General features: G+C 37.8%; 2 protein-coding genes and 1 pseudogene across 3 annotated transcripts; all 3 read right to left on the reverse strand.

The window, feature by feature from the left end:
* Positions 1-7585: 7585 nt before the first annotated feature.
* Positions 7586-8477, reverse strand: LOC106400858 (germin-like protein subfamily T member 2). Its single transcript, XM_013841249.3, has one exon. The coding sequence runs from the start codon at positions 8355-8357 to the stop codon at positions 7713-7715; it is 645 nt and encodes a 214-aa protein (XP_013696703.1). The 5' UTR covers positions 8358-8477; the 3' UTR covers positions 7586-7712.
* A 369-nt stretch (positions 8478-8846) lies between these two features.
* Positions 8847-10787, reverse strand: LOC111205531 (probable myosin-binding protein 5). 2 transcript variants are annotated; one of them, XM_022701522.2, is made up of 2 exons: positions 9253-10787; positions 8847-9174 (listed from the first exon to the last, which is right to left on the reverse strand). In XM_022701522.2, exons 1-2 carry the CDS (start codon positions 10616-10618, stop codon positions 8978-8980), a joined length of 1563 nt encoding a protein of 520 aa, XP_022557243.1. In that variant the 5' UTR covers positions 10619-10787; the 3' UTR covers positions 8847-8977. The 2 variants fall into 2 exon arrangements, with proteins under 2 accessions (XP_022557243.1, XP_022557242.1); XM_022701521.2 differs by having other exon boundaries at positions 8849-9177; positions 9253-10784.
* Positions 10788-20306: 9519 nt separating this feature from the next.
* On the reverse strand, positions 20307-22076 carry LOC106430406 (annotated as a pseudogene).
* Positions 22077-22665: the final 589 nt, after the last annotated feature.

Genomic DNA, 22665 nt, shown 5'->3' on the forward strand with positions numbered 1-22665 from the left:
TTCTACACTCAAGAAGGAGTCCAGGCCAAATTGAATTGGGCCAATATATTCACGGATCAAGAAGTTATGAATTTTACAATTCAGAGGTTTCTCAACCCGTCCATCTGCGAGTACCCGACTTTAGAAGAAGATGCAAGCTCAATTAAGAAGCGGCCTGAAGAAAACCCCATAATAGGAGTCAAGAGAAGTTTATCAGATTTCCAGAAAGCCCAAGATCAGGAGAAATGGCCACGGAAATTAGGAGTTATGATCAATTCCCCAGAACCGGCCAAACCGACGTCATCTATGGAAAGTCTTCAACCAATTCAACTTGGTTCGACCCAAAGCTATTTATGGGAACCAGGAGATCATCTTAACCAATCAGGAGGTATTCTAGAAGTCCTTATCTGCACCAGAATCCAGGAGATCAGTTGGTTCAATGGAGAATCACTTAAACCCAACCGGAGCTATTTATGGAAAAATTGGACAATCTTTCGGTTTGATCCTTTCCAAGCAATTCCAATCCAACCAGGAGAACCAGACGACGTCCAGACAAAACCAAGACATCCAGGAGACATTATACACGAGCCATAAGAGTTCTACAACTTCATTCCATGCACCAGCCCACATAGGAATAAGAAGATCCCCATTATCACCAAACTGCCTTATTTGGAGTCTCTTGCATTCAAACTCCAACAGCTCTTTTTCTACCAAGGCAAGGACGAGATCAGCACCTTACAGACCATTAAGAAGATTCCCAGGAAGCTCACTTAACCCCTCAAACCGTCCAGATACAAGGAGGATACCATCTACATTCATTTGGCCAAGATTCTCATCATTAAGCCTCCAACGGCTAGTTTTCAAGGAGCCATCAATTCCTTTGCTTCCAAATTTATTATTTCGATTTTATTTCTTTCCTTATGTCATTTTATGACTGTTAGAGAGTCCTTGGTCGAGCCTATAAAGCTCTAGTCTTTGTTTCATTGTAAATCACCATTTTTGAAAGTAATAAGAATTATTCAGTTTTCTAGTTTTCTTAAAACTATTGTTCTAAGTCTTTTGAGCTTGTGTGAAGCAACTCCAAAGCACCTTGACTTATCAAGGCTCCTTTCCATAGAGTCTTGTGGCGTCCTCAACCCCCCCATCCTTCCATTCCAATTCGTTTGCCAAGCTTGAGAGTGATACACATCCAGCAAGCAAAGCACCATCTCAATCCACTTCAATCATCAACTGATTAGGCTGAGAGTGTCACACGACCAGTAGCCTAATTCCATCCTATCTATCTTTATTCATCTTGTTTTATCATATTAGAAATCATATCTCATTTGTTTTTGCATTTGTTTTCAGGATCATAACTTGCATTCCATCATATCGCCCATCCGATCATATCTTTGGTTGATCCATCAAGCTTCCATCAACCATTTTTCCATCCCTGATTTCCAGCCTGCAACATTTGGTATCAGAGCTTAAGCTCCTGACTCAGGTGATATCTATCCTTGCATCTCATACTTGCTTGCATTTGTTTTTCCATTCATAAACCGAAAATCCATAAAAACTGTTTCTTTTGTTTCAAGTTTTGTTTCTGCATATTTTTGTTCTTTCTGTTCATCATACTTTAAAGCCACGAAAAAGAAAACAAAAAGTTTTGTTTGATTCATTTAAAAATCGAAAATCCCAAAAGAAAGTGTTTGCATTCATTAGTTTCCATAAAAGAAAATCCCATAAAAATTGCCATTTTGAATTTGTTTCCTTTGTTTGCATATCCTTAAAAAAAAAAAAAAGCATACTAGTTATTGTTTCATGCCATATTAGTTGCTACATTTCGTGATTGCATCAGAAAACCAAAAAAAAAATATATATATTTATTGCATAGTTATTTCATTTCGGTTCATAGTTGCCTAATTTCTCGGTTTAGTTCAAATAGTTTGCATTATTCATTTGGTTTGACTAGCACTTCCCATATCTTCACTTGATCTTTAAGATTGATCTCAGGGATAAATGGGAGAGGCAGCACACGGCCAAGCTCTAATAGCTTCTCAAAACCAACTACTGATTGCTATGCGAGAATTAGAAGATCAAATGGCCCGGTTAGAAGAAAGAAGCCATATGTCTAAGAGAAAGACACAAGGCCGAGGACCACCACCTGGAAAAACAAGATTTGGAGATGCACCAGAGGATGGCTATGTTGAGCCTAAGCCACCAGATCCTTCATGGATCACCCCACACCATACTTCTTCAACTCATAAACACTTAACTCATTCTTATCTTGATTTTAAATCTGTTAATGAAGTTAAGATTTATTATTTTTCAGGAAGCAGTTGGCCAGATGACTATCTCTCTTGGGAAAGAACCATGGATGATTGGTTTTCATACCAAGGCGTGCCAAAGAAAGAAAAGCTGAGCCATGCCATCAAACAGCTCACCGGAGGTGCATACAAATGGTGGAAAAGTGTAGATGGTGCAAGATGGAAGAGTCAAAGAGAGGCCATCAAAACGTGGGAAGATCTTAAAGAGGCCATGATCAGGAAGTATGTATCCTCACTTCCAACACCAGAGATTAGAGAAAGGTACCCAAGGAGGTTTTCAAGCCATGGGTCCAAAGAGGCAAAGAGAGTGGTGCCACAACAAGGCCATAGAAGCTTGATCCATCAAGATCAGAATCGGCCAAACAAGGGGCACACAGTTTTCTATGATCAATCCCAACCTTAGGAGGTCCCTAAGACCATGGAGAGAAAGAAATTTGTCAGCCAAGACACGTTGGCCAGACTCAAAGAAAAATCAGACAAACCGATTTTTCAAGAAAAGGCCAAGGTAAGTCCTATACTTGATAAATTTGTTTATAAATCATCTCCAACTGGTATGAGTCACTTGTCTTTGTCTAAGGATGCTAAGACAGGTCCTGAGGTCCAGAAAGACACGATCTCCACATCCTTGTTGAGATCCAAAGTTGTCCATGATTTAAGTCCAAGAGACAAGGAGATTTTAAACCCAAAGGAAGAAGAGCCATCAAGCCAAGGTAAGTCTTCTAAATCTGAGGATTTAAAATATCAGACATGTTATAGATGTCATAAGAAAGGACACTATGCTGTAGTTTGTCCTACTAAGCAAGTATTGATAGAAACATCACTTGAAGAGAAAGCATATTTATCTATGAAGAGTGATAATTTTCTTCAACCTGATTTGTTGGTTCCAAATTCTTGTGTAATGCTCTTGTCTTTGTCAAAAGGTGTTGTAACAGGAATTAAAGAGCATGAATTCAAAGGAGAGGAGCCACCAGGCGCCACACCAGTGATGAACCAGGAGAAGGTTCAAGACACAATGCAGTTCATGTTGCTTAAAGAAGCAAAACTAGTAAATAAAGTATCAAACCAAGTTCCAAGGAAAGAACCAGACCATAAGCCCAGCCATGAACCACCTCACAAGTGGAATTCTAGTGTTGAACAATGTGTTCACATGCCAAGGCTTAAGGTAATCTTCTCTGATCTTAAAACGTCCAAGACACTTGATTATCCAGATATAATGCACTTGTCTTTGCCAAAAAGTTTTGATCCATGAATAAAAGAAGTTGAAGGTCATAACCACCAAGGTCAAAAGATGCAAAGAAGGCAGCAAACAAAAACAAGTTGTCCAAAGAAGAAAATCATTCTTCAACTTGTGGAAGCTATCAAAGTAAGTCTGGAAATTTCAAATTATTTTTATCAGTGTCCAAACACAGATATAATGCACTTGATTTTTGCCCAGAAAGTTGAGAATTTTTCAGGTTGCAAAGGAGAAAGCTTCAAAGAAATCCCACCGGATAATCTTTTGTTGCTAGGAGAATCAAACCCAAAGATGGTCAGGACTAAGCCTACTAGTTTTCAAGGAGCCATCAATTCCTTTGCTTCCAAGTTTATTATTTCGATTTTATTTCTTTCCTTATGTCATTTTATGACTGTTAGAGAGTCCTTGGTCGAGCCTATAAAGCTCTAGTCTTTGTTTCATTGTAAATCACCATTTTTGAAAGTAATAAGAATTATTCAGTTTTCTAGTTTTCTTAAAACTATTGTTCTAAGTCTTTTGAGCTTGTGTGAAGCAACTCCAAAGCACCTTGACTTATCAAGGCTCCTTTCCATAGAGTCTTGTGGCGTCCTCAACCCCCCCCCCATCCTTCCATTCCAATTCGTTTGCCAAGCTTGAGAGTGATACACATCCAGCAAGCAAAGCACCATCTCAATCCACTTCAATCATCAACTGATTAGGCTGAGAGTGTCACACGACCAGCAGCCTAATTCCATCCTATCTATCTTTATTCATCTTGTTTTATCATATTAGAAATCATATCTCATTTGTTTTTGCATTTGTTTTCAGGATCATAACTTGCATTCCATCATATCGCCCATCCGATCATATCTTTGGTTGATCCATCAAGCTTCCATCAACCATTTTTCCATCCCTGATTTCCAGCCTGCAACATTTCTAGACCTCCCTCGATGCCCGCCAGAGCCAGATCCTTCTTACGGACTGCCATGAGCGAATCAAACAGAACAGCCATCCTCGTTAGGCGGGCATGAAACTCGTCTCGCGGGACAACGGTCCCCGCTGGCTCACGAGTCCTCGGTTCCTCTTGACTCTGGATTTGGCGCTGAAGACGACGGACTTCAGAAGCCTTGGCTTTTTTCTCTTTCTTCATCCTAAACAATGCACTTGCCGACTTTCCGAGATCCCGCTCGAGACCGCTGACCTGAACCTCCAGCTGCGAAGTCTCAGCAGCGTGAACGTCCTCAGTAGATTTCAGTGTGGCCTCAATTCGTTTCAACGCCTCCCGCGACTCTGCTACGCCCTCTGTCAAACGTTCCACCTCCGAACCACAGTCGCTAATCATCCCGTCGATCAACGATATGAACTGCGAACGAAATAAGAGTCAGAATAATTGAAGAACAAAGTATCCTACAAGAAAATTTGTTTTTCGAAAACGAACCTTGGCACGATATTGCGGTAAAGGCCCTGAAGGCTCTCCTTCCGTACCTTTGGAAGATCTCCTCTTCTTGGCGGTCTCGGTTTCGGCACCATTCCTTTTGCGACCTTTGGGCAGCGGAGTGGCACTAGGCGCAGGAAGCCCTAGGACAATCTCTTTCCTGTCCAAAGGTGGAGGCATCAACTCCATTACTTGTCCTTTCTCAGGAATTGAGACCGGGGTAGTGGAAGAGCCCGAAGGTTGGGCCAAGACCTCCGGCACTTGCACAGGTGCCGTATTCATTCCTACGAGGGGCGCATCATCGCTCAGAGACTTGTTTCCTTCGGCTGAGATCGACAGCGCATACGAGGAAGGGATAGCCGACATTTCAGCAGAGGTCCGACTCGTTTCCTTTTCGGCACTACGCCTGGATAGCCTCTCTTTGAAAGAAAGGAATCCGGCAACGAAAGCCGGAGTGGCTTCATGAATGGCCGGAATCGGTAGAACCAGGCTGGCCTCACCTATCTCGACGTCGGAGTTCTTCTTTTAGTTTTGGGAGGAAGACATTCTTGCTTGAGAGAATGAAGAGAGAAAATTTGGTAATTGATGAGTTGCTACTTATAAGGATATGAGGGTGACGTGGATTTCCGCAATAAAATAATCTCAAAAGACAATCTACGAGAAAACGTACCCTTAACCGAAAATTCCGTTTAAAAACACTTCACTCGCCCGTAAAATCGTGTCCGAGTCTTGCATACTGGGGGGCTAACTGTTGGGGTCGAAAACGGTTATCTCGAAATCAACGTCTAAGATTATCATTTTAGCAAATTCTTCACGAAAGACTTCTTGGAAGAAAGATCGGAAGAATACAAATACTTATGGACGAGGGTCTCCGAAAAGATTGGTACGAAAAGAGACAGGTCAAGACCCGAGAACCGGACCGTTCTCACTTGTCTGCCTCGCCCATGGGCGAGGACGACCATCACCGAGGTCACCTCGCCCGTGGGCGAGGACGACCATCACCGAGGTCACCTCGCCCATGGGACGACCATCACCAAGGTCACCTCGCCCATGGGCGAGGACGACCAGCACCACGGTCACCTCGCCCATGGGCGAGGATGATCCGCGCCCGGTTCACCTCGCCCTAGGGCGAGGACAATCCAATCCCGGTCAGTCCGACTCGTTTCGACTCTCGTGTCCTCCGTATAGTTGTGATATCCGACTTTTGGATCATATACCTCTCGTTTCGTCTCGATCGTAGTTACTCTCGAAGTTTTACGACTAAAATCGTAGAAAAGCTCGAAGGCCTAAAAACGGCCCGAGAGGATCTAAACGTGTCTAGAGGCCAATCTACGATTTAGAAGGGACCCGAGCCCAATGGAAGTTATGACGGTTTATCCTAACTCACAGAAGTAGGATAAACGTTAAGTTTCCGAAGATAAATATCAAGATTCGAGGATAGCTACAAAGATCGACGAAAATAGAATATTCCCAAAAGAGATAAATTTGGGCCCAAAGACAAAAGAGTAAATGAGCCACCGACCTAAAACAACTATATAAGGAGAGCTGGAGCAGAAGAAAAGGGATCCGAGAATTTAGACTTAGAGAACTCCTGCTAGCTTAGGGAACTTAGAACTTAGGTGGTTAGACTAGCAAGGGAAGGCTTAGAACGTTTTGCCGCCTTTCTGTTCTGCTTTTGTCTAGTTAGCATATCTCTACTCCTCTCGGAGAAGTCCTGTATTCATACTATTTCATTAATAAAACGTTTCCGAGCGACTATTTTTCTTTATCTTGCTATCTATCTTTTTACGTTCTGAAAGTGATTACGCAGAGAATTCGGACCTTCGGGGAAAATTGGGTTTTCTTGGTTTTCCTCCATACTTATTCATTAAAATCGACGGTGTGAATTCCGGTTCCCACAATGACCGAGTCATCAAACCAAGTCAAGCCCGTCTCTAACTTTATGTATGACTCTTTGTCTTCTTCTAGTTCATCTCCTCCATTATTCTCCTCAGCTTGTTCAACCATAGCTCAAGAGAGTTCAGAGGTTAACTTCACCTGGTCTGAGTTTCTTCTTGACCAAGAAACCTTCCATTCCATGAAATTCGACAGAATCATCTTGATCAAGAACTAGACAACTTTTTCGGTAACGAGTTGCAGGTGCAAGCTAATATAGCTAATACACCAACTCAATCTCAGATCGAATTAGAGTACTCTTTGAGCAATGGGTTTGTTGAATCCATTATATATAAAGAAAAAGAGTTGTTCTTAGTACTATTTTCTAGCTATTTGGAGAATCCTTTCTATTTATAGTTATCTCTCTTCCTCTCCTCAAACTGCTAAATAAAGAAATAATCTAAAAACCCGAAACAAGTGCTTCCTGCAAATCTTTGATTTAAAAAAAAAAAAATTATTATTACAAATTGAATTGAGAAAGGTTTGATCATAAACATGAGTCTCTGACTGTTAAGACTCTTTTTCAAAATAGATTTATTCAGGGAAACAGAACTATTTACTTAGCCTCAAGAGTTTTAGTTTAAGAGATTCAAAAATACAATCTCAAAGAAACAGACAACTTGTTAAGGCATGAGTTCTCTGAATTAATGTCAACGGCTGAAATGAAGATCTTCACAAGAAAGATTATAATAGAGAAGAGAAACTAGAAATAGATGAATCTTATTAATGTTTAATTATTTTTTTTTTTTATTATTCGTACTTATTATTATTACATTAGCATATCAGATTATTGCTATAGAATCAATTGAGAAATATCGTTTTCAGAAAACATAAATCAAAAGACTCAAACAGCAAACTTGGACTTGAGATTGTTCACAGTTGCATCATCCGTCCTAAACGTTTTGGTTAAAACCGCGTTTGGAATCTCAGGCACTGAACCAAACAAAGTGCTAGGCAGAACCACTGCTCCTGGAAGCTGACTGTTAAAAGCGGTTATCAAACGCGCTTTACCTTTACCAACGTTCCATTGGAAATGGACCAATCCTCTAGGGACAACAAACATCTCTCCAGCATTGATAACCTTCGAGAACAAACTGTTGTTCGTTGTCAAGAACCCTACAAAGACCGAACCTTCGATCACAACTCCCGCTTCGCTTGCACGCGGGTGCGAGTGAGGAGGGTTCACACCTCCAGGAGCGAACTCAACGTTGTTCATGGAAACTCCTAGAGTGTTCAGACCCGGAAACGTTAAGACGTTAGCGGGGGAAATGGCTACGCCGTTAGGGTTTGAGGTGTTTAGAGGACCGCCTAAACCGGAGAAGAAGAAGTCAGATGCTGAGACTGATGATTTGCATGGGAAGCCGTTGATGGAAGGAGAAGCTCTGAGATCTCCAACGCAGAAGTCTTGTAAAGGGTCAGGGTCAGATGAGAGTGATGGGATCACGAAGAGACAGAGCGTTAGAAGGAAAGATGTGAAAAGAGAAGCCATTGCTATTGAGGATGATGGAAACAGAGCCTCCTCTGTTTTGTAATATATAGTGTTTATTCTCGGTCTTTTGGTAAAAATCTCTTTTGACTTGTTCTCTTTTTTAAGTCTGCTTTCTAAAGTTTTTAATTGATTGTGTTGTAAGAATATTTCAAATTTAAGGGCTAAAACAATCTTTGTCTTCTCTGCTTATTCATAAAATACATTATGGTTTCAAGATTGAGCTAATGTCTTTAAGTTAAAGAGGAAAAGTCCAGAGAAGTTTTTAGTACTCAACTGAAATTCATTGGTTAAAACGAATTAGTTGGTAAGAATCTAAACATGTTATGTTTAATTAACATTTTGGTCAGGTCAAGAGTCTCTATGAGTTTGTTCAAGTGACATTTTCATTAAAAAAAGAGCAAATTGGGTTAAAACATATTTAAAATAGTAAAAACAATTAACCGGCGTCAGGGTTAAAGTTTCAGAATCAATTCTCAGAAAGATTCAACCAATTGAAGTAAGAAACAAAAAAGGCAGAGAAAAGCTTTGCTGTAATATATAATTTCAGTATACAGATTTTGATACAAGGACGTTGTTTTGTATTTCTTCTGATGATAGAAGAAAGCAAGTAAAAAAAGATTTCATGATTCTGATGGCATTTCGATGAAACTACGAAGCATATGCAGATTTTGAGATATCTGATATAGGATTGCTTCTCCTTCACTAACATCTAAAACTTCTGAAATTTGCTGCAACAATTCACCTTTTGATTCAATAGCACTCAGTCTCTCTGTAATCTCTGTAATCTCCTTCACTAACACAGCTTTTCTGCTTCCATCTTCTGTAACAAAAACATACAAGATTCAACCTCAATTTTTTTTTTTTAAAAAGAACATATAACCGATCAATCTTTTACCTCTTTCTTCCTCTATGATCCCATCATTGTTGGCTTTAGGCTCCTCAGCTGAATCTTGCTTGTGTTCCAAGTCTTCTTCACCATTTGAAGAACAAACCGGCAAATCCAAGACCGGTTTAGTTTCATCAAGAAACTCTTCTGGCTCTCTTCCTTGGCCGACTTCTTCTTCTCTCAACAATCCGTATCTCAATCTATAAGCTTCAATTTCAGCTTCAAGCTCTTTCATATCCTCTTCTCTCTTAACCAACAAACCATTCATAGACTGCAAAGCCTCTTGATCATACTCCGCTTGCTCATCCATCATTCTCTGATACTGCAATGCCTCCATTTGAACCGCAGCTTTCTCCGCTTGTAGCCTCGTGATCATAGCCATCGCGTTGTTTGCCGCAACAGCTGAAGCACTCCTCTCTTCATCTAACTCCATATACAAATCCATCAATGACTTGCGGTCCAATCTAACCTGCCTCTTTAAATGATGAAGTATTGAATCTCCATCTAATACTTCGCTCTCCGCGCCATTTTGATCGATGAGAGACTTCTTCATAGATCTCACAGACCATCTTGGACTGTTCAGAGCTGAATCAGAGAGAGGTATCCCAAAGAACCTATTGTTGTTCCCTCCTTTTACAAAACTTGGTGTTCTATCATCAACCGTGTCCCCCAAGGCACCTTTATTGTTAACAGAATCTTCCCCCTCAGGTAGTTCTGAGTATTTGATTTGAGACAAGTCCAAAGTTCTTTGGTTGAATGAAACTCTAGGAGAAGGACTAGGACCAGCAAAGAAAGATTGATTGTTATTATTCTTCGGTTTCTCCGTTTTGATCTTCAAGAACTCTCCACAGCAAGAACAATTTTGCTGCTTCTGCAACCTATTGTTAGTTCTGTGAAAGTTTTCGTCCTTCTTCGAACCCGCAACCGGAAACGCTAGCTGAAGCTCACGTTCATCGATAAGAAGCTCGAGATCCTTATGCAAGATACCAATAAGAGACTTGTAGGTATCAACATCTGATTCTTTCTCGGTTGCGAAAGAGAGGAGACACCCTTCGCACATGTGTTTGATCTCGGAGAGTTTCTTGTGGACATGACAGTAAGCTAGAGAAGAGATGTTCCTCTTGTGGGAGTCGCAGATGGAGTCGTTGTAATAGAAGTCAGGGTTTGTTTTGACGAGAGCATGGTCAAGCCTAGTGCAGAGGAGGCAAGGGGTTATGAGGTTGAAGAACCTGGCGAATTGGTTGGAGAAGAACGCGAGGAGGCCGTCGATGAAGAGGAGGATGATGATGATCCATTCAAGGATAGCGTAGATGAACAAGTGTGGGAATGTTCCAAGTTCTTCTTCTATGAAGTTCTTGAATGAACGGTTAGACATTGTTTGTGATTGCAAAAAAGATAGAATCAATCAATCACAGAGAAAAATGAAAGAGGAGCAAGAATAGAGAAGATGATCTTAAAAGGCCACACATGAAGATTGAGATGATGGTGGCAGAAGAAGAAGAAAAGACAAAACAGAGGTTTATGACATTTATTATTTAGTATTCTATTATTGGAAATAGAATTTGAATTTTTAAGGTTGAAGGCCAAAAATACCTGAAATAACGGTTAACCGCAGATAATAATGGAGTAATATTTCTGCTTTTTGGATTTTTCAGAGATAGTATCCATTAATGGGATTTTTCAGAAATACCCTAAGATAGCACTAATTTTTTTTTCCACAAATATAGACTCTAAGGATCAAAATGATAAAAATGTTTAATTAAAGAGGTAAATATACATTTATATCTCTACGGTTAACTAATCCAAACCTTAGGGTTTAGAGTTAAAGGGTGAGGATTTGAGATTGAGGTTTAAAACTTTATAAAATAAAAAATAAATATTAAAAATTTGAAAAAACAAAATTTGAAAAAAAATTTCAAAATTTTTTTTTTTATAAAAAAGTTCGAATTTGAAAACATATAATCTAAAACTATAATTTTTTTATTTTTTTTATTTTTATATATATCTAGGGTATTATAGCATGATTAACCCTCAAAACCCCTTTTGGTTTCTTAAAAAAAATTTTTGTTTTATCTGATTAAAAAGGATAAAAAATAAAAATAAAAAAAGGAACCAATCGCGGGTCGCCGCGTGTCAGTGGGGCCCGCAAACAGTCCAAGAAACCACCGAAAGTCGATCCTTATTTGGTGGTTTTTATAACATGTTTCTTAATTAATTGGTGGGGCCCGCACCATAAAGGTTGTTAAGAACCCCATGAATATCCCGCGATATTGATGGCCTTAAGGTACTTTTATCTATTAAATAAAATATTTTGGTCATTTTCCTCCTTGTGATCTATTTTTGTGACCAAAACTTGAAAATTGTCTATTTAGGAGAATTGTCCTGTACATATATGCTTAATTACTCTTAATTATCACCATCTAGGGAAAGGGTTCAAAAAATAAAAATGGCTCATGAAACTGGCAACCTTATACTTTTATCAATTCATTAAAGGTAATGAACCACATACATTCATTTTAGTTGTTTTTTTTTTTTTTTTTTTGAAACAACATTCATTTTAGCTTATCTACAAAAGATAAGATATAGAAAAAGCATTAAAACACCTCACGAATCACCAGCCATTGATTGAGATGAGCCACTTGAGAATCAAGACTTGTTTTTAACTTACATACCAAAAACAAAATACATAGAACAGAGTTTTTACAAACAACAATACGAATATGGATGATGAAGAACCCTAATCACAGTTCTGTAAGAATATTTTATATTCTATATGACCTATGTATCTATTAGTTTAATATAAAGTTTAAGTTCATATTATTGTTTTAGATTCTAATATAAAAGACGATACCGTGATAGATCGGTTTCGATTAAGAATTAGAATCCGGGTGTATTGATAACCCTCCTACTTTACCTTATGTTTAAATATGTCTTTAATCTCATAATCATATATATATGTTAAAGGTAATGATAATGGAATACATTACCATTATTAATATATATATCAGTATATATATTGTTTTAGATTCTAATATAAAAGACGATACCGTGATAGATCGGTTTCGATTAAGAATTAGAATCCGGGTGTATTGATAACCCTCCTACTTTACCTTATGTTTAAATATGTCTTTAATCTCATAATCATATATATATGTTAAAGGTAATGATAATGGAATACATTACCATTATTAATATATATATCAGTATACATACGTTGTGGTACCGTTAATATAACGAATGGTTGTGATGAAGTCTTAGAGAGTTGTGTTGGTTAAGACTCATGTCTCTTTGACTAATATAAAACACAACACTCATTTTCTTCTTCACGTAAGAAGAGAGTCTTTCTAAAAGATACACAAAAAAAATACTGATTATTGAAGGAGAGATTAAAGGAAGGTTTGGGGTTTCTTGTCCATCAAAGAAACCACCAAAGAAAGAAAGGTAAAGAGGAGAACATCAATTGGTGGGATTGCATCCAAGCATGGATCAAGGTTAGTGTTCCTACCTTCTTTAGAATCATGTTAGGATTGAATTAAGTCAAATCTAAATTAGGTCTTGGTCTTGAAATAGATTAACATGTGGTATCAGAGCCTATGTAGATTAGATTAATTCATCTGGAAATTTGTTTTGAGTTAAATGTTAACGGAAGTTACGAACAAACCAAGTGCGTGCATGAAGTTTGTAAAAAAAAAAAAAAAAAAAAAAAAAAATTTATTTACCTTCATGCGTTTATGAACATGTACGGATCAAACCGTTTTAATGTGTGTTCATAAGCCGTGTCTAACGACACCGTAATTGGATCAAGCGTATGTTCTTGATTGCCGTTGCGTTAAAATTCTGGAATGCATTAGAAAGTAGCGTCGGTTCGTAAATGTTTAGAACTAACTAACGTAAAATGCATGATTAAGTAAATCTGGAATCATCTCTATACTAAGAAATAACACTAAGAACCATTCGCTTCCATTTCGATAAAGAGTAAGAAGTCCATATTGCGACTTCCCAAGATTTACATAAAACATGAGCCAAAGCTCCAAACCATTGGACTAGAGCTGGAGAAACTCAGCCAAGGACTTGAACTTGCGGTAAGCTATGATCAACACCATGACTGAACCGTTGCCACCAAACCCAAAATAAACTAGTCCTCATAAGCACACTTTCTCCACTCTATGGCTGAACTACAGAAACGTGATGTTAACCACACCCTGCCACTCGAACGTTACCACCGGAAAATACAATAGAATAGTCAATACCTGACCCCACTGTCCACCACACACTTTCACCATCACAGATCTAAGCGAAGCAGATCTTCTATCTCACCGAAAAGACAACAGAGGCCACCAAAAAGAGAAGAAAAATGATAAAGAGAAGGGAGGAAGCGCCTCCGACGACCGCGAGACGAGGCGGCCGTCAGAGCAAAACGGGGTTGACGGCTGCGACGAAAACCCTAGAGGTGTGTGGTGCTTGGCCTCATGAAGAAATCAGTCTCCTGTGTTTCCACGTCCGCTGGCTCGTGGTTGGGAGGAGTTTTTGTTTTCTTGGTCTTTATTGCGAAGCTATTGTTTATGGTATCTACTGATGCTACTTTATAGCTTTTACTTTTTATATTTTTTCAATCCTTTCTATAGAGTTATAGAGTTAGTTCTTTGTTGGATTCTCCATTTGTGGAGGGTTTCTTCTTCACTCTCTAACTATTTTATTTTGATATAAAAACTCAGTGTTAAAAAAAAAGTAAATCTGGAATATTGTTAATTCATGAAGTTTACATTTTCGGTAATAACCGTAAAGGAATTGCACTCATAATATTAACGTTTGGCATCATGCGCTGAAAAATATCTGGATTATTAATTAAGTCATTCATGATTGAGAGTAGATTCATAATTAAACCGTTACGTATTGTTGCATGCATGAAAGAGTGCTTTCTGTTATTTATTAACATTTGATAGCATACGCATGACTGTTAAGTAATTCTGTCTAGTATGCATAAGCAGAAATCATTTATCAAAGTAAATGCATATTTGAATTAAGAAAGTTGTTATTTTATTAAATTAAAATAAATAGTAAAAAAAAAAAAAATGCTTCCGCTGCATTTTAATGATCAAATAATTGTGTTATGAAATATTAACACAATTTAAGTAGTTTTCCCTTAGATATTTTAAGTTTATATGTATATAATATGATAGTCACCAAAGTGACCTTGTTATATGACATATAGATATTAAAAATAATTATAAAGTTTATAATTGATCAAGATCAAGGATGCTAAATGACATAAAAGTTTGATTGATCAATTAAATTATTATTTATATTCTATGAGATCACCCAAAGGTGGATCATTGAATATAATTAATAATAAGAAAATAATTAATCATTTTTCTACTATAGTGAATAATATGTATATCCAAAGATAACATATTTATTTGACTAGTGTTGATTTGATTAATATTAAAGAATATATAATTAGCATCAATGAAAGTACTTATATTTAAATATTGCCCAAAGGTTATTTAAAATATAAGTGTTAAAAGTTTCTATTAGTCTGAATATATATTAAAGTCTCAAACCACTAACGGGTAAACATGTATGAATGCTTGCAGTTTCATCAAATGTGTTTGCATCTGCTAACTCTGTTGTAAAGTTTAATGGCCTCAACTATGGTGAGTGGTTCGAGCAAATCCGGTTTACACTGGGTGTAATGGCTTTGGACTCTGCCATACTAACTGATGAGGAACCCTCAGCTATTACAGTAGATAGCTCCGAATCTGAAAAGTCTCGTTATGAGAGATGGGAGCGATCTAACAGGCTGAGCTTGAACCTTATGAGGTTGACGATGGCAGAAAGTATTAAGCCATCAATGCCTAAGACAGAGAAAGCAAGGGAATTCATAGAGAAAATTAAGGAGTGTTCACAATCGGAATTGGCTGACAAGTCGATTGTAGGAAGTCTCATGAATGAGCTAACTACAAAGAAGTTTGACTGGTCTCAGCCAATCCATGATCATTTGACGCACATGTCTAATCTGGCAGCAAAGTTAACGACCTTGGGAATGGAGGTACATGAGCAATTCTTGGTCCAATTCATCATGAATTCTCTACCTCTTGAATTTAGCCAGTTCCAGGTGAATTACAACACCATTAAGGATAAATGGAACTTTAAAGAATTAAAGGCTATGCTAATTCAAGAGGAAGGGAGACTAAGGAAGATGAAAGATCAAGTTGCTAACCTCGTAGGTCTTGGAAGTGCCAGTAGCAGCAAAAGAACATCAAGTAAGAAGGACAAAAGGAATGTAAAGAACTTCGTGAAAGGACCTCAAAGTCAAATCCAGAAGGAAAAGAAGTGTTTCTTTTGTAAGCAAGTAGGACACTTCAAGAAGGATTGTCCTAAAATGAAGGATTGGTTCGACAAGAAAGGTAAACATTACAGCTTTGTTTGCTATGAAATGAATCTTGTTGAAGTTCCTAATAATACTTGGTGGTTAGATTCTGGTGCTACTACTCATGTGTCTCATATTAAACAGGGATTCAGTTCGATCCAGCCCATAAGAGGACCTGAACAGTACTTGTTCATGGGAAACAGGATGAAGGCACAAATAGAAGGAATTGGGACGTATAGATTGATCTTGGACACTGGAAGTCATGTGGATCTTGAAGGGTGTCTCTATGTACCTGAGTGTGCTAGAAATCTTGTTTCTGTTAGTAGGTTGGACAATTTAGGTTTTAGTATTAAGGTTGCACATGGTGTTTTCTCATTGTACCGAAATGATTACTTTTATGGTAGTGGTATTTTATTTGATTCACTTTATAAGTTCAACCTTGATGCAAAGTTTTCTGAATCCCTATTTAATGTTGAAACTCGAGGCATTAAGCATAGCGCAATTAATGAAAGTTCTGCTTTCTTGTGGCATAAACGACTAGGTCATATTTCCAAAGAAAGAATTAAGAGGTTAATAAATAATGAAATTCTTCCTCAGTTGGATTTTAGTGACTTAGATGTATGCATAGACTGCATTAAGGGTAAGCAGACGAAACATACTTTAAAGAAACCAGCCACAAGAAGCACTCAACTTCTTGAGTTAATACACACCGACATATGTGGCCCTTTCGATGCTCCTTCATGGAGTGGCGAAAAATATTTCATCACATTTATTGATGATTACTCACGATATGGATATACCTATCTACTGCATGAAAAGTCTAAGTCTGTGATTGTCCTAGAGGTATTCATTGACGAGGTGGAAAGGCAGTTAGATAAAAAGGTGAAAGTAGTGAGATCTAACAGAGGTGGTGAATTTTATGGAAAATTCGATGAAAGTGGACAATGTCCTGGTCCATTTGCAAAGTTACTTGAAAGTAGGGGCATATGTGCACAATACACAATGCCTGGTACTCCTCAGCAGAATGGTATAGCTGAGAGGCGGAACCGTACCTTAATAGAGATGGTTAGGAGCATGTTGAGTAATTACTCATTACCCCTTTCTTTGTGGATATATGCATTAAAAACTGCAACTTATGTGCTGAACCGGGTTCCTAGTAAGGCAGTTCCTAAGACTCCTTATGAGCTGTGGACGGGAAGGAAACCTAGTTTAAGACATCTACGTGTCTGGGGTTGTCCAGCAGAAGTAAGGCTATATAATCCACATGAAAAGAAACTTGATTCTAGGACTGTCAGTGGATTTTTCATTGGCTATCCCGAGAAATCAAAAGGGTATACATTTTATTGTCCTAACCATAGTACGAGAATAGTTGATTCGGGTAATGCTAGGTTCATTGAAAACGGTGAAACTAGTGGGAGTGGTGAACCACGAAAAGTGGACATTAATGAAGTTCAGGTTGAAGTTCCTTCACCTGTAGTTCCACCTGAAGTAGTTGTTCCTATTGTTGCATCAGACTCTAATGACACAATAGGACAACATAATAATGAGCCAATTCCACTAGCTGAAAATACTGTTGATGAACATGTCATAATTCAAGAAGAGAATAGTGAACCACAAATACCTTTAAGGCGATCTGGAAGAGAAAGAAGATCTGTCATTTCAAACGATTACGTGGTTTACACTATTGAAAATGAATGTGACTTAAGCATGGATGACGATCCGATCTCATTCAAAATGGCCATGGAAAGTGATAATTCTGAAGAGTGGTTTGATGCCTCAAAAGAAGAAATGAAATCTATGGATGATAATCATGTATGGGACTTAGTAGAGTTGCCTGATGGTTTCAAAACCATTGGTTGTAAATGGGTTTATAAGACTAAACGTGACTCGAAAGGTAAACCTGAAAGACGCAAGTCTCGCCTTGTTGCAAAAGGTTTCACCCAGAAAGATGGCATTGACTATAAAGAGACCTTCTCTCTGGTTTCAAAGAAGGATTCTCTTAGAATTGTTTTGGCTTTGGTGGCTCATTATGATCTTGAGCTTCACCAGATGGATGTGAAAACCGCCTTTCTTAATGGAGATCTTGAGGAGGAAGTATATATGGACCAACCAGAAGGATTCGTGGTCACAGGAAAAGAAAATTTGGTGTGTAAGCTGAGAAAGTCAATATATGGACTAAAACAAGCTTCTCGACAATGGTATATAAAGTTTAACGGTACCATCACATCATATGGTTTTGTAGAGATCATTTTTGATCGATGTATCTACATTAAGATCAGTGGGAGTAAGTTTGTGATTTTAGTCCTATATGTTGATGATATTTTGCTTGCTGCAAATGACATGAGTATGTTACATGATGTGAAGAAGTATCTCTCTAAGAACTTTGAAATGAAAGATATGGGTGAGGCATCTTATGTGATCGGGATAGAAATATTTCGAGATAGATCACAAGGAATGTTAAGTTTGTCACAGGAAGGATATATCAATAAGATCTTAAAGAGATATAAAATGGAGAAATGCTCTGCAGGAATAACTCCAATTCAGAATGGGGGCAAGTTCAGTAAAATGCAATGTCCTAAAAATGAATTGGAGCGTAAAGAAATGGAAAGAATTCCCTATGCATCGGTGGTTGGGAGTTTGAACTATGTTCAAACATGTACTCGACCTGATATCAACTTTGCTGTTGGAATGTTGGGTCGATATCAAAGTAATCCCGGAATGGACCACTGGAAAGCTGCAAAGAAGGTTCTCAAGTACTTGCAAGGCACCAAAGAGAACATGCTTACATATAGGAGATCTGATCAGCTGGAAGTCATTGGATATTCAGATTCAGACTATGCCGGATGCGTTGATAGCAGAAAATCGACGTTTGGCTACTTGTTCCTATTAGCTGGGGGAGCAATATCATGGAAGAGTGGAAAGCAGTCTGTCATTGCTACTTCCACTATGGAGGCTGAATTTGTGGCATGCTTTGAGGCCACAATTCATGCACTATGGCTGCGGAACTTTATCTCAGGGCTTCGGATTGTCGACACTATAGCCAAGCCGCTGAGAATTTACTGCGATAATTCTGCAGCTGTCTTCTTTTCGAAGAACGACAAGTACTCGAAGGGTGCTAAGCACATGGAGTTAAAGTACCTATCTGTTAAATAAGAAGTTCAGAAACAGAGAGTGTCATTCGAGCACATAAGGACGGACATGATGGTAGCGGATCCGCTAACTAAAGGTTTACCACCCAAGGCGTTCAATGGCCATGTAGAACGTATGGGTATTATAGATAAGGCTTTGCTATTTTAGTTATGGGATGCTCATTATGTATTTGACACTAAGAATTCACTTAAAGATTATGTTTCTGATTTATTAATTATGTTATCAATAAAGTATGTGTATACACTTATGGTTTGTAGATAACATATGTTTGGTTTGAGAAATAAAAGTTCTTCTCATATAAGGATTGATATAAAATTAAAATTGATTATGTGATACATGGAAGGGACTATGCCGATTAAATGACATACAACCGCCATGATTCGATCAATTTAAATTTTAATAAAGATCAAGTGAACTTGATATAAAAGTGCGCATTAAAGTTATTAAACTCTTAAGTTGATACAAAGGTCAAGTGGGAGAATGTAAGAATATTTTATATTCTATATGACCTATGTATCTATTAGTTTAATATAAAGTTCAAGTTCATATTATTGTTTTAGATTCTAATATAAAAGACGATACCGTGATGAATCGGTTTCGATTAAGAATTAGAATCCGGGTGTATTGATAACCCTCCTATTTTACCTTATGTTTAAATATGTCTTTAATCTCATAATCATATATATATGTTAAAGGTAATGATAATGGAATACATTACCATTATTAATATATATATCAGTATACGTACGTTGTGGTACCGTTAATATAACGAATGGTTGTGATGAAGTCTTAGAGAGTTGTGTTGGTTAAGACTCATGTCTCTTTGACTAATATAAAACACAACACTCGTGAAGAAGAAAATGATTTTCTTCTTCACGTAAGACGAGAGTCTTTCTAAAAGATACACAAGAAAAATACTGATTATTGAAGGAGAGATTAAAGGAAGGTTTGGGGTTTCTTGTCCATCAAGGAAATCACCAAAGAAAAAAGGTTAAAGAGGAGAACATCAATTGGTGGGATTGCATCCAAGCATGGATCAAGGTTAGTATTCCTACCTTCTTTAGAATCATGTTAGGATTGAATTAAGTCAAATCTAAATTAGGTCTTGGTCTTGAAATAGATTAACAAGTTCCTCCATCTCTAAAGGCCTTCCTCCGTTATTTATTTATTTATTTTTTTTTTTTTTTGCCTTCCTCTGTTATTGTTCTTTTCATTCCCCTGATTATTTTTTTTTTCTCTGACAAAGTAAGGCCTAAAGAAAGAAACAAAGGTCTTGTAGGTTCACCTTGACTTTTAGGTCTAAGCAACTCTGATAATGCTATCTCCGTCACTGAAGCTTGGCAGCATTGTGAAAGCCGAATGTCTTGCGTTGGATTGTTCGTTAAGATTAAGGGACATAGAAAGGTTGAGAGAAAGCGGAGCAGGGATGATTGCAGCATCTGTGTTTTGATTGAATGCACGATTTGCTATCGTCACTGAAAGAACACCATTATGGTCAACTTGGTTGCTTACCGTACTCTTATCATGTTTTTCTCGTATATATCGGAAGATTGTGGTGCGATTCAATGCTGATGGCATGCAGTGGAAGCTCACTCCAACTCAAAGAGAGGTTTTGACTTTTTTAAGTGAAGTAGAGTGTTGTGTGACTTGTTATAATGTATGTGTTTTTAACTGATATGTCTATTTTAAAAGAGAAACTAATGTTTTCTATTACAAACCCTTATGCAAGAATAAAGGGTTCAACATGAAATTTTATTGAATACTCCTCGAATGAAATAAACTCTACAACGATTGTGGTAGACAAGTACTCTTAAAACAAAGCACTAAAGATGCTAAACAACAGACGAGAGAGAGAGAAACAATAACTCTACGCTGGTTAAAAATCTTAAACAAGATTAAAAAATAGAATGGGTTAATGATGGGGTTGGTGTGTGAACGTCTTTAACCAGTTGTTGAGGCGATCCATAGCTGACAAGTCCACCTTCTTGGGAAAATTATGGTAAGTAACAGCTTTAGGTACTGGTCCCACCATCACTCGAAGCTTAAGCTCAGCTTCGCAATAACCAGATTGTGAGGTTATAAAATAATGAACACCTGGTTCCGTAAGTCTAACAAGATCGTGCACAGCTACAGGATACGTTGGATCGCATGTGATGAATTCTAGATCACCGCTGATTTCGTAGACTTCGTTGGCGTATTCGAAAAGCAGACCATCTCCAACATGAAACTGTTTCTCCTCACTCCACTTATTATAAAAGTCGCTATCGTAGACTTTCCATCCTTCTGAGTCTCCGACTTTGTAGATATTTCCGACAGGAAGAATCTTGGTAGGTTGCGGTGGAGGAACCGGACGTGAAGGGTCTCGGACGACAAGAACTTCGAGTGTCTGTCACCTGGTTCCGTGAGAGTCACGGCATCGTGTACTGTGTTGTAAACGGCTTTAGGAAAAGAATAGTCGCATAACTCGTATTCTAAAGCACCGGAGACATGAGTCACGTCGTTGATGATGTGGTCGTATTCAAAGACAAGTGAATCTCCCACGTGGAACTCCTTATAGTCGGTCTCGGCCCAAGAGTAGTAGACGTCGTCCTTAGCAGTCCATCCCTCGGAGTCTCCGACTTTGTAGACCCTCGCTGAGCAGCAACCTGAGAGAACCATGATGCTCATCATCATCGCAAACACGAAGCTGAAGATTCTTCTTGTTCTGATCGCCATTATCTATAAAAAGACCAAACAAGTATGATCGAAGAGAGAAAGTTTTCGAAGCAAATCTTGAATTAGCTGAATGAGAAAGCAAGCGTTATGAATGTGTGAATGAAATAAAATAGAATAGCTTAACCCTCCTTTTATAAGGTTTTACGGATGCTATTTTTTCATTTTTTAAGTTTTTTCTTTTTCTACATTATTTCCTTTTTAATGATCTAAACCATTTAACCTTTAGATTCATCTGTAATCTAGATAAGTAAAGAATCACGTTTAAAAATTCTCTAATCCTTTTTTGATCAGGTTCGTTTTTGATTCTAGTTTATCTAATTTCATCAAAATCTTATTCTTGGTTCACAAGAAACAATTTGATATCTATTTTCTCCTTTCTGGAACTAATAAACACTTTAGTTCTGTTGTTTCCTTTTAGAGAATAACGGGCCAAGTTGCATGAAAAAGTATCGTGGGGTTTTCTATATTTGATATGTTTTTTTTTAGATTTTTTTTTAAAGGTGCAACACGATGACTTCCCGGGAAGTCTGTTATTGGTTTATATATTTTGATTGATTTAGAAATCCATATAGTATTTATAAATCCAAGTAAAATATGCAAATCCAGAGGTTTTTCCTCGGATTTGAGTCTTTGTATTTTTAACTAAAAAATCCAAACAAATCCATTATAAAATCAAATATATTAGTAAATTCGTACGATTGAATAACACTTGATTTGATACAGAATTTATGAATCATTAAACCAATAACACATTATTTTAATACAGATTTGAAAATCATAGAACCAATAAAACTAGATTTAGTTCGGATTTTCAAATTCATTAAAATACAACAACCAATAACCCCTTCCTAGTAACACTCTAGCCCAACCACACTTAACTACAAAGTTCTGATGGGATTCAGTGCATTAGTGCCGGTACGATCGCACCCTATATTTGATATGTTGGACGTGGTTCAAATTATTCACCAAACGGAACGAGTGAAGAAAGCTCGGTGTGATTCCGGTTCAATGTGTCTTATTAGTTGAAACAATTGCGGTTTGGTTAAGTTATGTCTCGTCTCTCCCACACCGTGTTTGGTTTAGTCACGCAAACCCTCTCCAAGCCCTAGAGTTTTACAGGTACGCTGGTGCCAGATGATGATGCTCCTTGATTCACAAGTAAGGTCCTATCATCAATTGCATTGATC

The sequence above is a fragment of the Brassica napus genome, chromosome C5, assembly GCF_020379485.1.
Source record: "Brassica napus cultivar Da-Ae chromosome C5, Da-Ae, whole genome shotgun sequence".
Lineage (NCBI taxonomy): Eukaryota > Viridiplantae > Streptophyta > Magnoliopsida > Brassicales > Brassicaceae > Brassica > Brassica napus.

Excerpts from the sequence above, each read along its gene's own strand:
- LOC106400858 (XM_013841249.3), bottom strand. The coding sequence starts at position 8,357 with ATGGCTTCTCTTTTCACATCTTTCCTTCTAACGCTCTGTCTCTTCGTG.
- LOC111205531 (XM_022701521.2), bottom strand. The coding sequence starts at position 10,618 with ATGTCTAACCGTTCATTCAAGAACTTCATAGAAGAAGAACTTGGAACA. Across the intron at positions 9,178-9,252 it reads GATCATAGAGGAAGAAAGAG|AAGATGGAAGCAGAAAAGCT; the intron begins GTAAAAGATTGA and ends TTTTTGTTACAG.